Source organism: Syngnathoides biaculeatus, chromosome 7 (genome assembly GCF_019802595.1).
Source record: "Syngnathoides biaculeatus isolate LvHL_M chromosome 7, ASM1980259v1, whole genome shotgun sequence".
NCBI lineage: Eukaryota > Metazoa > Chordata > Actinopteri > Syngnathiformes > Syngnathidae > Syngnathoides > Syngnathoides biaculeatus.
Window position 1 is genome coordinate 13,973,083 of NC_084646.1, and position 15,515 is coordinate 13,988,597.

Consider the following 15,515-nt stretch of genomic DNA (forward strand, 5'->3'; position numbering starts at 1 on the left):
GTTGCTTTGGTTTCCTCAGAAACTTCTTGTCTCGCATTGCTTACCAAGTGTGTTGAATAGCTCACTACAGAGGCCCGTCTCTATGTGCCTTATGATTGGCTGGCAACCAGTTCAGGGTGTACCCTGCCTTCTGCCTGATGATAGATGGGATTGGCTCCAGCACTCCCGTGACCCTTGTGAGGTTAAGCGGCTCAGAAAATAAGTGGATGGATCTGTTAAGCGCACCATACTCTTGAAATTTAAAATTGCATGGTAAAAAAGAAAGCGCCAATTAAAATGACCACGTTTATTTTCAAAAGTCTCAAAGACCCACAGCAGAAGCAGGATAAAAGAGCTTGATATGGCCCTGGAGCTGTATGTTGCGGAACCCTGACATCCTCCCTGGATGTTTACAAAGCACATGCCAAATTAGTCAGTGTGTATTCTATTTTTCAATATTATATGAATAATTGAGAATTGAATAATGTTTTGTGTGCATATATGATTAAAAGATAAAACTGAGAACAATATTACGCCACGCGTGTCAACGCCGAACGCTTCCGTCACAAAAAAAAATGAATGGCGGAACCAATGCGATGCTCTTTGTTTCTTCTCGGTGTATAAATTGAGGAGCAGGGCGGGCTTCTTCCAAAAACAAAAGTATGGCCTCCAGGAGAACGACAAGCGGAATTCAAAATTTATGCAGCGATGGAAAAAGGTTTTTTTTTTTTTTTGTTGTTGTTGCGTTTCGTCATTCCCTTCTTCTTTCATATCGTATATCGTAAATGAAGAGTTCATAAGTAGCGTTTTCTGCGTTTTCATCGTAACCGCAATTCGAGTGTTTGTTTTTCAGTTTAAGAGGTGTCAGCGGCGCTCGTAAAACAAACCAGAACGCGAATGGGAAGAAACCCCTTCGCGCTGTGAACAAATGTAAGTTGCGTCAAATAGGTCCTGTGTATTTTTCGTTTTCGAAAGTGATATGACACTTGACAATTACAATCGCACGGCCATAATCTCAAATCAGATTTAACGTGGCGTTTTCCACAAGTGTTAATATTTTTAGATTGTTGTTCTTATTTAGCAAATGAAGTCGTTGCCGTGTCTCAGTCCCTTGCTGCTGACGAGAGGACGTCAGGTTCAAAGGTGGGTTCTCTTTGGGGCGGCCTGATATGGTCTTAAATGCAATTCAATCGCATTTTAATAAAGTTTTGAAAGTAAAGTTGCTCCACATTTAGTTGCCATTTGCAAGTTGGCAAGACTGCGTTTGTAAAAAAGCTTTACTCTCTTCACAGCTGTTTTAGTGGAAGCAGCGTTGATGCTCTTTTTATTACAGAAGAAAAACAAAATATAAAAATCGTCCTGACAAATACATTGATACAATTTGTTTAATTGCCCTGCTGTAGTTGTTATAGAATTGAATTTATATGTCTTGAAGCAGCAGACATTGACTTTTTTATCATTGCATCCCCGCGCCCCCAACCCCCCTTATAGGGTAACCACCCGAAAGGCAAATCTGCAAGTTTACCACAGAGACTTGCGCCCAAACTTGCCAGTGCCAATGTAAAAGTCACCTCCCCGAGATGCTCAATGGGAATGTGTAAGTAAACTATGCATCTCTGCATTTTAGGAACTGCATGAACTGCAGCGTGTTCCAGATGACTTTGGGCATGAGGCGTTTAATGCTTTTAATATTCTGGGCAAACACAGTTTAGATGAGCATTCCCACTTAAATTCTTACCAATGAACAATTTGAAAGTATTTGATGAACCTAATGTGCAGTGAACGTCACACCACTAATATGTAACAAGCTGTGAGCACAAATCAACACATGTGGCATGTCAACGTCAGATTCCACTACAAAATTCACATCTTATTACACCGCACTTCATTGTCACTGTTACTTTAGAATTTTTTTTTTCTCCTCCCTCACCACATTGTACTTCTTATTTAGTAAATGGAACCGTCGTCCCGTCTCGGTACATGCAGGCTGCTGAGAAGTTATCTCTTTCAAAGGTAGTACAAAGAATGTGCATGTTTTTTTGTTTTTTTTTTCATGACATTTAAATTGAAACTTGGGCAAAATGTTTTCTTGCTACCTGTTAAGTCCAATCATTGGCTATCAGTACATTCCCGTGACTACTGCATTCTCTCGTCCACAGAGTAACTCTCTCAGCAACATTTCTGGGAATGTACCACAGAGATTCTTGTCACCTAAACCCAGCCATGCCAAAGTTAGGGTGGGCACCCCTACACGACACTCAATAGGCTCGCCTTCTTTGGGAACCGGTACGTAATGTCGAAAATAAAAATTAAGTGCACAGGAATCTGTGTGTCGGTTGTTCTTTCCATTTTTCAAAAGGCAATCAGAACAAAAAGTCTCAATTTTATTTATTCCAACGTTTAAAAAAAGCCATCTTTTTCAATTTTAGGGTTGGATCAAAATTTTAAAATTAATTGATTTCTTTATGTAAATATATACTGTATACATAAAAAGTATCCATCAATTTTCTTTTTGAGCTGCTTATCCTCACAAGGTTCGCCAGAGTGCTGGAGCCCATCCCACCTATCTTCAACCAGGAGGCGGGGTACAATTTGAACTGGTTGCCAGCCAATTGTAGGGCACCCTGATTGATGAAAACCTGTTTAGCTTCCTTTTTTTTCTTTTTTTTTTTTTTTTTGATTGCCAATCAAATGAACTATTGATACACAAATTTGCTGTATTTCCTGTGATGACTAATTGAAATAGATGCATTAATGCGTTTTCAGCTGAGGAGTCACATAAAAATGAGCCTTCACTGTTGGGAAAGACCGTCTTGCAATCGACTTTCTCCGACGGACACTCCGTTCAGCCTAATTTTGACGTGTCAGTCATTTCAGGTAAAATAACCATTTGCCCGTGTTCCTATTATAAATTAGACTGAGCTCTTATGGCGTTCTGGCCAACTTCTAAGATAAAACAGTGCTCAAAAAGACTGACGATGCTGAAAGGAACCCAGAAGAGAAGAAGTGGATCGAGATGCAATCGTTACTCCTGACTTATATCACAGCAAAGGTGTGCACCTCCCAAATTGATCAATCTTTTTTTTTTTTTTTTAACTTTTGAAGCAAAATGTGGTGCGATTGAACAGCTTTGTTTGATGTTAGACTGCGCATAACACGACCAAGCTGAAGGCCAAGGCGGAAGCGAGGTTACTCCAAGCCATGGAGCTGGAGGAGGCGCTGCGCAGTGAGGTGATGGCGAAGAAGCGCCAGTATCGCCTCATGGAGATGCGGATGCAAACCAATGAGCTTCTGGATTTGCAGGTCAGGAAGGCAAAGTTTATTAAAACAAAAAAATAGTATTATTTTTTTATTTCAACTTTTCCAGAGAATACTTTGCTCCTCACAGGGAGGTGGGGGGGGGATTGTATATGAAAATTGTTTGAACACTTTTTTTTAATTCTTTTTTTTGATCTTGCTGATTATCTTAATTGTATAAAATGATGCTGTCAGTGTGTAATATCAGTCACTGTGATTTGATGGGCCCGCACGCCATCGCACTCACAAATCTGCACAGTTGAGCACGAAAAATCCCGCACGTAGAATTTTTGAGTAGAAACTCAAAAATATTGAAAAATGTTGCCTATTTTGTGTAGTCTTGACCAATGTTCCCTCTAAGATGCGCCACTGCACACGTGAAAACTGATCCAGTGCAGTGAACCGCAGCCTGTCTCTTATTTATTTTTTTATTTTATTTTATTTTTTTTAAACACTGAAGCGCCAGGTCTCTGCTCAGCCTACTTCTACTTCCTAGTTTAGCTGACCCCCCCCCCCACCCCTCCCTGCTCTTAAAGCGGTACGCTCATAATTAAACACAACACACACCCGTAACTTTATATCTGCGGGCGTGACTGACCACACCTGTACATTTTTCAAATGTGAGTGACTGTAATATCATCTGATTGCGCTGTTAGATCTCCACTTTGACTCCTGCCTTTGAAGGTGCAAAACCGTTCACAGAAGCATATACAGATTTCGCCTCAGCTGTGGACACCACCCGACACGAGCTACCCGTCAAGAACGTCCACATTGGCGGTGACGGCCGGGAATTTCTCAGTCAGTTATATTGTTTATTTTTATATACTGTTGTAAATGTGCTTGTCATTTAGTCACATCTAAACAACGATTGCAAATTAAGAGGTATGAAAATGGATGAATGTAAAAACCCTTAAACCTACGGACCCCTAAAGGGACATTGGGAAAGAAAAAAAAAAAAAGTTTGTCATTGTAATGAGTAACTTACTCATAAGTAAGTTACTATTACAATGAGAATGTCGAAAAACAGCTACCTATGGGTTGTAGCTTATTTACCTCCTAGTGGTAGCTTCCTGAATAAGGGTCTTTTATACATCCACACATGGAATGGAGTAGTTATTCACTACAATGACAAATTTATTTTATTTTTTCAATCTCCCTTTAGGGGCTCCGTGTAAACCACTCCCATTTTATTTATTTATTTATTTTTTTTTTTTGTCGTGTGTGTGTCCCCCACAGGGGAAGCAGAGGTGTTTTTGAAGGAGAGTGAAACTCTTCTGAGGGAGTGCACAACTGGAGATCACGAGGGCAACTGTGTCGCTTTGGAGTCCCTTAAAGGAATTAAGAAGACCGCAAAAGACTTGAGTCAGCAGTTATGTGGGTAGGTGCTCAAGCCAAAGACCCTCATAAGGTTGTAGCACATGGGACTTCAGTGTATGGTTCTTTCACACACAAGGTTCACAATGGTTCATAAGTTTCGGTATTTATTTATTCTTTTAAGATTAATTAATTTATTTATTTGACCTTCTGCAAAGTATGGACTTGTTTAATCAACTTATAAAAAAAATATTAGTTTCAATTCAATTGAACTCTCAAAATTAACTTTTCTTATGTGCACTTTGTACAAATGAGGCAATGTGACATGTGCAAAATATTTCCACCTTTTAAAGGACACAACTCTGGTCAAAATCTTCCAAAGTATAAATTGGCACCAATCAATGTCTTTCTCTAGCTTTTACTGTCTCATTCTTAACAGGAATTAAGATTGCTGTTTGTTTTTAATTTTTAAGTCCACCAAAAGATTGTAAAAGTGTTACCATATTACACACTTGGCAAGAGTATCTGCAAAACCAGCTGATCCCTTTTCACATTGACATGTTAGTGTCAGCGGGGGACATGCAGAACTGATCATCCTGGGAAGTTATTTTGAATTTCAATGAATGGATAAAATCAATGAATAGCTTAGTACTAGTTGTGCTAATTTGCTCTTTATGAAAGGATGTCTGAATTATCAACTGTATGGTATAGAGTTGATCGCACCTAATGTCAATTTGTCAAGGCTTCAAATTTTGTTTTTCCTGCTATTTTAGGGTGTCTTCCGAACTACTGGAACTGTCATCGTTGATCTCCTGTCACACCGTCCAAGCACAGCAGGCTCTGGAAGAGGAGCAACTGGGCCTCGCAAGAGTCAAGGAGCTTTTTTGCCCAAAACCGTGTGTCTGATAGTGTGTGGGTTTACGAAATACAAGCGCTTTGCATCGCCACCTTTGCCCTTTGAAGTCTTACTTGTGCAGCGTTCATCATTTTCTACTTTTTGTGTTTGTTTGCGTGTCTCTTTAATTGTATGAAATTTAAATGTGGCTGAATAATAAAGTGAAGGTCATCATCCTTTTGAAATTGAGAGCTACTTTGGTACGGATTAATGTGAAGCTACCAGTTCGATACACACATCTTGCACAAATACTTTTCCCCCAAAATAAGTCTCTTTCGTTGGCCCACAAAGGGCTTGTGTCCATCAGGTCATATAACTCCTTCGTGGGGAATCTGATTGGTGAATCGGAGTCATGTGACACTGGTCATTGTGATCACATTGGATTAGCTCCATTTGTCTTTTGTGTGCACAATTAAAGGATAAATAAAAGCAGCTCGGGGCATTTCCTTTATTGTAGTGGACTAAAAACATTTGCATTTAAATATCAGAATGAGCTTTATTCGCAAAGTGTGTAAAAACTGAAATTTTCTCTGGCAGTTGGTGCTACCCTGGTACGACATTCAGAACAAAGAACAACAAAGTGAAAAGAACAAGAGACATTTCTGTTTATCAGAACTATTCTTATAAGAGTCACTGATGTGCAATATGTAAAGTCTTCTTCATTTAGAACAGGTAAGAGTATGTCAACGTCCCACATTGTGTTAAGCTTGTACAGAGGGCCTTTACCCGTTGGCAGTTCCTGTTCTAGACCAGTGCAACGACATATTCAAGTAAGAGTAAAAATGATGGTGGTGTGAAACTCCTAACATTTAGAACTTGAGCAAAATTACGTAAAGCAGTTTTTAAAATGCATTTCTAGTATATTTAATTCACATTTTGTAAATGTAAGTACAGTTTTGTAGCTTATTTTCAATTTTTTTCACTTCGTCTTTTGTTGACTATTTTGTTTCGTGTTTTCACATTTTTTTTAAAACACTTTTTAGTTTCACATTTTATGTTTTTCATATTATGTGAATCTCTTAAACATCTTGCAAAAAAAATCGCTTTTTATTTTGATTCACTCTGGCAAAAAAAAATCAAATTTTGTAACATTTTATTATTTATTGCAACTCACGGTCAGGAGAACCCTGACAGACAATGCTTGAATTGTAAGCATACCAATTTTTCCGATAGGTGGCAGTGTGGTGCTTAGAATGTTTGGTTAGCGCCATTTGAGAGGCTGTAGAAGAAGTGTTTGTACACAAGTGTCAATGAAGTTCGGCGATCATCAGTGAGTCTGTCCCTCTTTTAGTCGAACAAACTATGTTTTTAATTTAGTGCAATGCCATTAAATTGAAGTCTTATTTACTGTATGATTTTATATGTATAAATATTTTATATGGCTTTTTACAGTGATGAAGCGCGCGATTTTGCCATATAGCGAATTTCGTCGCTTTGCTAACTCGTTTTCTTCCGTAGGCGATAATAACAGCTCATGAAATGAAAAATAAGGAATGGTCGTTTTTTAGTAGGAACATTTATTTATTCAACCTTGGTGAAATTGCTTTATTTAGACGAAGCTAGTAGTAAAAACGATGACGGAAGCATGTAAACGCCCCCGAGTTAAACGTTGCCTGTGACGCTGTAGTTTTGTCGAAAAGTAGTAAAATATGTTGGTGGACAAGACTGCATTTTCCAGCAATGTGAACAGTTCTCTAGACTATAGGTCACTCGCTGCCTTAATGAGGAGAAAAAACAAAAAAAAACCCGAATCGATGTAATCTTTATGTTTTGTCTTTATGCTCTCTCACGTGTCGTTATCCTTCCCCCATGCAGCTCCACCTCCCTGAGGAAGGATGTACAAAGAAGAGAGAAGAAGGAGGAACAAGGGACATGGCCGCGGTAAATCCCATCCAAGAGAAACGAAGGAAGATGTCAAGTCTGGGCAGGGTACTGATGATACCCTACCAAGGGGCGTATGCCAAACAATGTGTCCCGCTGGGGAGCTGCGCAACCGCGAATCCCAGAATCGCCTGCATCGCTTCGAGATGTTGGCGGGCACGGAGAAAGACCGCAGACCCCGAGCTGACCCAATGCGGGTTGTCAAAGAGTATTGTAGACCGGCGGCTGGGAAAGACTCTACCAACTCTGCCGACTTGCGTCCCCCTCCAGTGTTGCTGAAAACGGTGTGTTACCTCATTGATGAGGTCGCTGCGTCTCCTCGTCTGCATCCTTGGACTGAGGTTAGTAGCATTTTTTACATTGATTGATCCGTATGATTAGTCCATTTTTATTCTACAGGTCTTTTTTTTTTTAAAACCTATTTTCTTTGTGTTACTGCTTGCGTAGTTCATAATCTGTCTGCTGATGTGCACTACCTATACTAGCAACATGGTTGTAGACATAGAGGGGCTAGTTTTACAAAGTCAGTTGTGCAACTTCGTGATTTGGTCGCTCTATTTGGCAAATTTTCCAAACCCTCGAATGACTAGAAAAAAGTAAGTCACTGAACTTTACTTACCCCTAAGAAAGAAACAAAATGAGCAAAAACATTTTCGCTTGACAAGAAAGGCAAACACAATATCAGCCACAAGAAGTGGTTTGAATTTGAAATCTGAATTATGTTGACTTTTGGTTTTCCCGAATGTGAAGTGGAAAAAAATATCCATTACAATTTCAAAATGATTTTTTTGTGTACATTTTTTTCAGAAAAAAAACCCTAAACAAACAAACTTTTGTTTAAAAAAAAAAAAAGTCATATTTTTTGTGAAAAAAAAAAAATACAGGCAATCAGATTTAGTAAATTTATTTAAGAGTTATCGCCCAGGCCTACTTGAACCAACAACTTTTCATCATGTGTTCCAGGTGTACAGTTTTGTTTTCGATCGCCTGCGCAGCGTGAAGCAAGACATGATCATCCTGAGGGTGCACGGGCCGGACTGTGTGCCCATTTTGGAGCGGACGGTGCGCTTCCTCGTGTACGCCTCGTACCGACTCTGCGGAGAGCCCCTGAGAATTTTCGACCCTCGCATCAATGACACGCACCTACAGGAGAACCTCAGCTGGCTGCTGGACTGCTACGCGCGGGGAACGGGGCCGCATCCCAACCAGGAGGAGTTCCAGGCTCTCGGCTTACTCTATAACTTAGGTGGGTTTCTTTACGTTTGACATTTTTGGACACTTTATTAGGTACACCTTGATAAACAGTTGAAGCCAGAAGTTTACATACACTACAAAAACACAAATTGTTTCTTTTTTTTGTCTCATCATTCTAATTCTCTCATTATTGTGGTATTTAACAAAAATAATTTTGATGATCGTGACTGACTTGAAACAGGAGAGCTTTAGTCTGATTTGACTTCAGACAGTAAGACAAAAAATGAAGTGTGTGTTTTTGCATAGTGCATGTAAACTTCCGGTTTCAACTGTGTGTGTGTGTGTTTAATGAATAAGTTCACACGTTTCTTTGTTGACTTGTCAGAGTTCATAGAGCTCAGTCATAGCTGCGCCATCAAACTAAATTCTAGTAGATGCATGATAAAATACAAGCTCGGATCAGTTACTCAAATCCATTGTTGTTGTCAATGTTTTCTGAAAAATGACATTTTTGGTTCTTTTGGATTTTTCTCCTGTTGCCCACTGTGCCTTTCATCCGAAAACGAACACACATGCATCTTAATATAGCCTGCAATTACTAGTTAGAACTTGAACAAGAATAGACACTGGTGCTGGGTTACAGAAAGTAAAAAGATCTTGCCGATAATTTAGGAGGAATTCACATTCACGTCATGTTTTCATGAAGTTTCCTCGATGACGTGTGCAGGTGGACACGCATTATGGAGCAAGTTGTGTCTTCTTGTGAATTCATTTGTTGCTGTCTTAAAATGACTGCATGAAAGCTCAAGGATGTTTGACTTTGCGGACATCAGTCGTGATGAATTTCAGAGAATTGTCGGTGAGTATGAGTGCTTGTTTGTCCACGTGTCCTGTGATAGAATGGCAGCCAGTTCCGCGTGTATCCTGCTTTTCGCCCAAAAGTCAGCGCGGCTCGACTCGGCTCGTCTTCAGCACACCAGCGACCGAATTGAGAATGAACAGTATAGAAACTGGATGCAAGAGTCTCTAATAAATCTTATACTTAATTTCCCCGAGGTTCCCCTCGCGCCATGCAGCACATCACGGAGCTTCCGACACCCCTTCGGCGCGCCCCCTCCGTCGCGCTCGCCGTCTCCATCAACCGCTCCTTCCTGGAGCGGAACCCGGTACGTCTGCTACGCTGCGCCCGGCGCCTGAGCTTCCTGCAGGCCTGCGCTCTGCACCGTCACGTGACGGCGAGCCGTAAGGACCTGCTGCTCGTGTACAGCCACGGCTACAACAGCCGGAACTGTCGCTTCCCGCTAGACGTGCTGTCTAAGCTTCTCGCCTTGGAGAAGACTCTGACGAGCACGCTGTGTCAAGAGTGTGGCGTGGAGGTCAACACGGACGGGGAAGTGGTGTTCTCCAAGGCCTCCTTTGCTGAGCCGGAACAAGGGAAGCTGTGCTGCTCTCTTTATCACAACATTGCCACTGAGAAGCACAAAGACCTCAGCGTTGGCAGCATTCTTCATGGTGGCGTTTGGCAAAAGGCCTAATTGAAATCACAACAATCGTGAAACTTGTTTAGATTGAGCTCCTTGTAAACTACCACCACAATAATCAACGTGGTTCAATTTACACTTCTATGGCAGCGTGGCTGAGCCTTCCGCTTTTTGTACTGGAGTGAATTGGAAAGCACGTTTACATTCAAATGCACTTTTTGGGATTCATGTTTTAGGATTTGCTTTTGAGTTGTAATAAAAGTTGCAGAAATGAAATATTTTAAAGTGTTGATTTGATTTCGCGGTGAAATGGACTAGATCTAGTTTTGTAACGTTTGTTCTAAGAACAACCCTTTGGAACCCTTTGGTCTTAAAAAACTATTAAACTACTTTTTCCTTGCCAAATCTTGTCTTTAGTGTCCTATTTCGCGGCATGGCGGATCAGCTTGACAGCGTTGGCCTCCCAGTTCTGAGGTCCCAGGTTCAATCCGGCCCCACCTGTGTGGAGTTTGCATGTTCTCCCCGTGCCTGCGTGGGTTTCCTCCCAAATCCCAAAAACATGCAACATTAATTGGACACTCTAAATTGCCCCGAGGTGTGATTGTGAGTACGGCTGTTTGTCTCCATGTGCCCTGCGATTGGGTGACAACCACTTCAGGGTGTACCCCGCCTCCTGCCCGTTGACAGTTGGGATAGGCTCCAGCACTCCCGCCACCCTTGTGAGGATGAGCGGCTAAGAGAATGGATGGACGGATGTCTAATCTTGAAAGAAATCTACAAAAATGGTTGTAATGTTGGGGGAAAAATTTTTCATGACAAAATTGAAACACTGAAAGCAGTTAAAATCATTGAAAAAAAGTTGTACTGTAGTAGTTTATTCTTAGTATTTTCAAGAAAAGGCTATAATACTTTATTGGGGAAAAAAAGAAATATTACAAGAGTAAATGTGGAATTTGCTAGAAAAAGACAAAACATTTTCTATTATAGATATTTCTTTTTAGTTTAATAATTTTTGTGTTACTGTGTGTATAATTTGTTCTCTAACAGGGTTTGTCAGACCCATCTTGGCAGTCAAAAATAGTCCAAATAATTCTCAAATTATGTACCACCTAAAAATACATAGCTCCATAAAGGGACTGGTGTATTAATAAAACAAGTATAATTAACAATTACTCAGCTTCCCGCCAATTGAAAGCTCTGAAATGACCCAGCGCAGTGATTTTCGAAGTGTACCACATACTACGGGCAAAAGTTTCTAACTTGTGGATAAATGGGCATCATGTCTGGCAATCCTCAGCACAGTTATCTCCTTGAGTAAAAAAAATGTTTGGAAAAGTCCCTCAATGTAGCAATCAACTGGGTAAATTGCCAGGATTGACTCCACGTTTGGGCAACATGGTGGCACAACTAGTTAGACCATTGGCCTCACAGTTCTGAGGACTGGGGTTCAAATCCTGGCCCCGCCTGTGTGGAGTTTGCATGTTCTCCCAGTGCCTGTGTGGATTTCCTGCAGCCACTCCGGTTTCCTCCCACATCCCAAAAACATGCAACATTAATTGGACACTCTAAATTGCCCCTAGGTGTGATTGTGAGTGCGACTGTTGTCTGTCTCTATGTGCCCTGCGATTGGCTGCCAACGACTTCAGGGTGTACCGCCTCCTGCCCATTGAGAGCTGGGATAGGCTCCAGCACTCCCGCGACCCTTGTGAGGATAAGCGGCTCAGGGAATGGATAGATAGATAGATGGACTGCACGTTTGTTTGCTCTTCATTCGCATCCATGTTGTGGGTGGAAGAGATGCAGGTCAGCTAGCATCCGACGAATGTGGGCTGAACTAAATTCAATGAAATTCGGTTACAATTCTTGCTAATGAACAGGTCATGAATATAAATAAGAAAATAAATAAAATGAAAAAAATAATTTAAATGGTAGTTTCATTGAATTGCAAGTCAAAATGTTTGCAAATCTCTGCTGCATAATTCTATATATACATTTTTTTTTTTTTTCATTTTTGAACGTGTATTTGGCTTGACGAAAATGCACTCCCTCTTCTCTCCGCACAGCGGCAGCATAGAACTGCCACGCCGTCTTCCGCTCACAGCAAGGAAACTCCTACATGACCACATTTTTCAGCATTTACCCGTTTTTGTTTTTTATTTAAAAAGTCATCGGAGACGCTCTTTTCCTCCACGAGCAACTGCCCTTTCGTTGCTTTCCAGCAAAATCCACCCAACCCACTCTCAGAAACACGTGTGGATAAACAGTTCAACACACAAATTGCAGTGGGGCGTGTGCGCGCGCGTGCGCGTTCACGTGCGCGTTAGTGTAAGTGTGTGCGCCGTGCTTTGCGTTGCAGGCTTCAGTCTGTGACGGATAGTGAAGCAAAGCGGAGCTCCTCGCTGAGTTTAGGATTAAACGGAGATTTCCTTTTTTCACTGCTGATTTTTCAATAGAATTTTCCTCCCGTTGTTGGTATTTATTTATACATATTTGAAAAATATTTTAGTTGTTGTACGGCGAGGTGGGAGCCCGCTCGCCGATTTTTGTAATGCTGAAATCTGAGCGAAAGGAACCCGGGCGGGTGAAGAAGCGAAGGAGAAGGCACATGGGAGAAGGGCAGGGCTGATGATCTTTGCAACCGAGCCGTCGAGAGCAATGAAGAGACTGAAGGGCTTCTAACAAAATAATAATAATAAAAAAAAGCATCGCTGATCACATTCATTCAAGTTTTTTTTTTTTTTTAAGTGTGTGTGTGTGTGTGTGTGGATCTGAGTGGAGGGGACCACATCGGAAACCCTCCTCGCGCCTAAAATGTTGCGTGTGACAGCTTTGAGCCTCCTGGGGTGGACTTTATTCATGTGCAAAGTGAGCGCGACTGCTGCACACGAGAAGGGGTAAGTGCTGTCCAACTTTATTCTCTCCAGATGCGAAACAAACAAACAAACAAACAAACAACAACAAAAGCTTGTAATAGTGGTTGCATGTGTTTGTGGGCGCATCGTCGGATGGGGGATGCAAAGCCACCCATCTACTTTCTGCAGAGGTTGTTCTCATCAGGGTTTTGGCTGATCGATTGGAATCTATCCCAGCTGATTTGGCAAAAGAAATGGGATCCACCCTGGACTGGTTGCTAGTTAGCTGCACACCAAGAGGAAACCAATGCAATGCCATCCATTGTTCTTCTATTTTTTTAATATTAGAATGCTTGCCCCCGTGAAGGTCGAGAGTGAGCTGGAGTCTATTTCAGCTGGCTTTTGGTGAAAGAAGTAGGATACAACCTGGACCTGGCAGGTTGATCGCATGTACAGTACCTATTTGGTGGATTTTTAGGAAGCTATCCCCTCTTATTTGCAGAAACTTATTGTTGCTTTATTTTATCCAAGCCCCAGCTTGTTTGTGCATGTTATTTTTCTTTTTTTTTTTTTTCCCCCAATTTCCACATTCATTTGTATTTTTTTTTTCATGGGAATTCTAAGGAGTGTCAACTATTCGCAGATTCACAATACAAAAGCTTCAGTGGATCCCCTGCATAATCATGGTTTGGAAGCGGCACTTTCACCTTTTGGATGATTTTTTTTTTCTTTTTTAGGGAGGGAACCAACCCCGAAAACACTTAATGACAGTTTATTTCAGCTCATACGAGAATGAAAGTGTTTTTCTTTTATTTAACAATGTAAGCCTCTCTGTGCTGACTTTTGGTGAGGGGAGTGGTGTACGCCCTGGACTGGTCAGCAGTCAAGCATTCCGACTTACTGCCACGCCTCTGCACAATTTAGACTCTTCACTAACCTTTGTTTTTTTTTTTTTTTTAATGAGAGAAGAAACTCAAGAACCACTCGGAAATATGGAAACACAAAATGAGACGAGATTCAAACCCAGAACCTGAAATGTAAGACAGAAGTGCTGACCACTCGGCTCCAGTGCTGCTCCTTCTGACTGAATGATTATTATTTGTCCAGCACTTTCTGGAATCATTGAAGAGTGACCTTGAGATGTTATTCCTGAGTGTGGCAAGACGAGAGTAAATACATAGCAGAGACACGTTTTCTCAAGTTTGGGGCAAAATGAATCTGAGGCAAAACTGTTTCCAGCGAGAAGGCCACGTGACTCCGTATATAAGCACCTGATCCAGGGGGGCTCATCTGAGGGTCGCTTTTCTTCCGCCCGTTGTAGATCAAACGAGTCCATTTCTTGGTCTTTTTTTTTTTTTTCTTCCCCTCAACCCCTCCAGAGGATTTTCTCATGACTCGCACTCTCGAGCTCTCAGGAACTGCACTTGCCTCTGGCTGTAATTCTGCAGCGCTGTAATGCCAACCACCTGATCCTTCTCTCAGGCATGCAACAGGGTGTGCTCACTTCTAATTTCAGTGAACTTCAGTAGGTGGGCGGGGGAGGCAGCCAGCGGACTTATCAGACTTAGGGAATAGATTTAGAAGAGCCAAATTGAAAGATGAAGAACTGCACGTGCTACTTACAGTAGTGCAGGGTTTCTGAACGGTTTTTGCGTCCAGGGAACCCTCAGATGGGCAAAAGTTTTGCCAGGACCCGCCCAGTTAAAGAAAACTACCATGTGCAATCCTAAACGCTATCTACTTTATGAACATTTCAACTTTAATATTCCTGACCTGTTTCAAGAAAAGGATATAAACAGTTTCAAATGGACTAAATGTAACGTTTATCCATTGTTGCAAGCTGATGTGTGCTAGGTGGCATTGAACCCTTGACAAAAGTGCAGCATTTCTGTTTGTTGTTTCTGCGATTGGAGCGCTTAGGCAGTTAGCCAGTAGTTGAGGAACAAGGACAAAATGTTGGAAGGACAAAATGAAATCTGTCATTGAAACACATGGAAGGACGGACAAATAAAGTACTACTTGTAGTATAGAGTTTTTCCACCTACGTCATAAAATCACGTGACTTTTGTTTATCTCACCATATTGCCGGTCTAGCAAAGCATTGTTCAATGCTAAGTCGGTTGGAGACGACATGAAAATATGTCTTATAGCACAACGCCCAGAGTCTTAACTGATACCGTCACACATTTAGAAGGTGAAAATAAACAAAGGTATGTGGAAAAATTAGATAAACCCGGCATAAAGGACCCGTCCGTATTGAATGCCAAAGTCGATGTTTTCGCTGATAAGAAATTGGAATGCTAATTCGCTTCCGCTTGTCTTGGATAACTGAATAAACACATATATCTGGTGAATATATTGTCGATATTTACACGGAAAAGTTTGAAAGCGTATAAAACTCTGAATGCATACGAATACGTTGTTGCCGGATCTGTTCTCATCAGGAATAGATCCCACATAGTGACGGTTTGACGGCCCGTGAAAGCGGAAATGTGTTCGGCGACACATTAACCTTTGCTGGAATCCATCAATCTTTTCTGCTAGTATTCAATGCAAATACCAATATTTAAAGAAATGACCCCTGGTTTTACACAAACTCGCATTCATTAACTATGATTGGGG

At 41.3% G+C, this 15,515-nt stretch overlaps 3 protein-coding genes across 7 annotated transcripts in view; all 3 read left to right on the forward strand.

The window, feature by feature from the left end:
* Positions 1–564: 564 nt before the first annotated feature.
* On the forward strand, positions 565–5,674 carry haus8 (HAUS augmin like complex subunit 8). 2 transcript variants are annotated; one of them, XR_009795850.1, is made up of 12 exons: positions 565–697; positions 833–909; positions 1,061–1,122; positions 1,471–1,576; positions 1,931–1,992; positions 2,139–2,265; positions 2,746–2,856; positions 2,931–3,031; positions 3,124–3,282; positions 3,961–4,074; positions 4,513–4,654; positions 5,364–5,537. XR_009795850.1 is itself a non-coding variant. In XM_061825837.1 (12 exons), the coding sequence occupies exons 1-12, from the start codon at positions 642–644 to the stop codon at positions 5,494–5,496; spliced, it is 1,278 nt and encodes a 425-aa protein (XP_061681821.1). In that variant the 5' UTR covers positions 565–641; the 3' UTR covers positions 5,497–5,674. The 2 variants fall into 2 exon arrangements, 1 of the variants encoding a protein (XP_061681821.1); XM_061825837.1 differs by having other exon boundaries at positions 3,933–4,074; positions 5,364–5,674.
* Positions 5,675–5,912: 238 nt separating this feature from the next.
* Positions 5,913–10,438, forward strand: sac3d1 (SAC3 domain containing 1). 3 transcript variants are annotated; one of them, XM_061825838.1, is made up of 5 exons: positions 5,914–6,157; positions 6,659–6,755; positions 7,301–7,707; positions 8,330–8,612; positions 9,617–10,438. In XM_061825838.1, the coding sequence occupies exons 3-5, from the start codon at positions 7,321–7,323 to the stop codon at positions 10,093–10,095; spliced, it is 1,149 nt and encodes a 382-aa protein (XP_061681822.1). In that variant the 5' UTR covers positions 5,914–6,157; positions 6,659–6,755; positions 7,301–7,320; the 3' UTR covers positions 10,096–10,438. The 3 variants fall into 3 exon arrangements, with proteins under 3 accessions (XP_061681824.1, XP_061681823.1, XP_061681822.1); XM_061825840.1 differs by lacking the exon at positions 6,659–6,755 and having other exon boundaries at positions 5,913–6,255; XM_061825839.1 differs by lacking the exon at positions 6,659–6,755 and having other exon boundaries at positions 5,913–6,157.
* Positions 10,439–12,379: 1,941 nt separating this feature from the next.
* cpamd8 (C3 and PZP like alpha-2-macroglobulin domain containing 8) overlaps positions 12,380–15,515 on the forward strand; it is a 66,331-nt gene continuing 63,195 nt past the window's right edge. Inside the window, exon 1 of one of the 2 annotated variants that reach the window (XM_061824895.1) lies at positions 12,380–12,935. In XM_061824895.1, the coding sequence (XP_061680879.1) occupies positions 12,853–12,935 (83 nt within the window). In that variant the 5' untranslated portion in view covers positions 12,380–12,852. The remainder of the gene's footprint in view (positions 12,936–15,515) is intronic. The other variant, XM_061824894.1, reaches the window with a different exon arrangement.

Bases quoted from the DNA above. Each gene is read 5' to 3' on its own strand.
- haus8 (XM_061825837.1), top strand. From the start codon at position 642: ATGGCCTCCAGGAGAACGACAAGCGGAATTCAAAATTTATGCAGCGAT. The intron at 698-832 runs GTTTTTTTTTTT...TTTGTTTTTCAG, and splicing joins TTATGCAGCGATGGAAAAAG to TTTAAGAGGTGTCAGCGGCG. The intron at 1,993-2,138 runs GTAGTACAAAGA...TCTCGTCCACAG, and splicing joins AGAAGTTATCTCTTTCAAAG to AGTAACTCTCTCAGCAACAT.
- sac3d1 (XM_061825840.1), top strand. From the start codon at position 7,321: ATGTACAAAGAAGAGAGAAGAAGGAGGAACAAGGGACATGGCCGCGGT. The intron at 7,708-8,329 runs GTTAGTAGCATT...CATGTGTTCCAG, and splicing joins GTCTGCATCCTTGGACTGAG to GTGTACAGTTTTGTTTTCGA. The intron at 8,613-9,616 runs GTGGGTTTCTTT...AATTTCCCCGAG, and splicing joins CGGCTTACTCTATAACTTAG to GTTCCCCTCGCGCCATGCAG.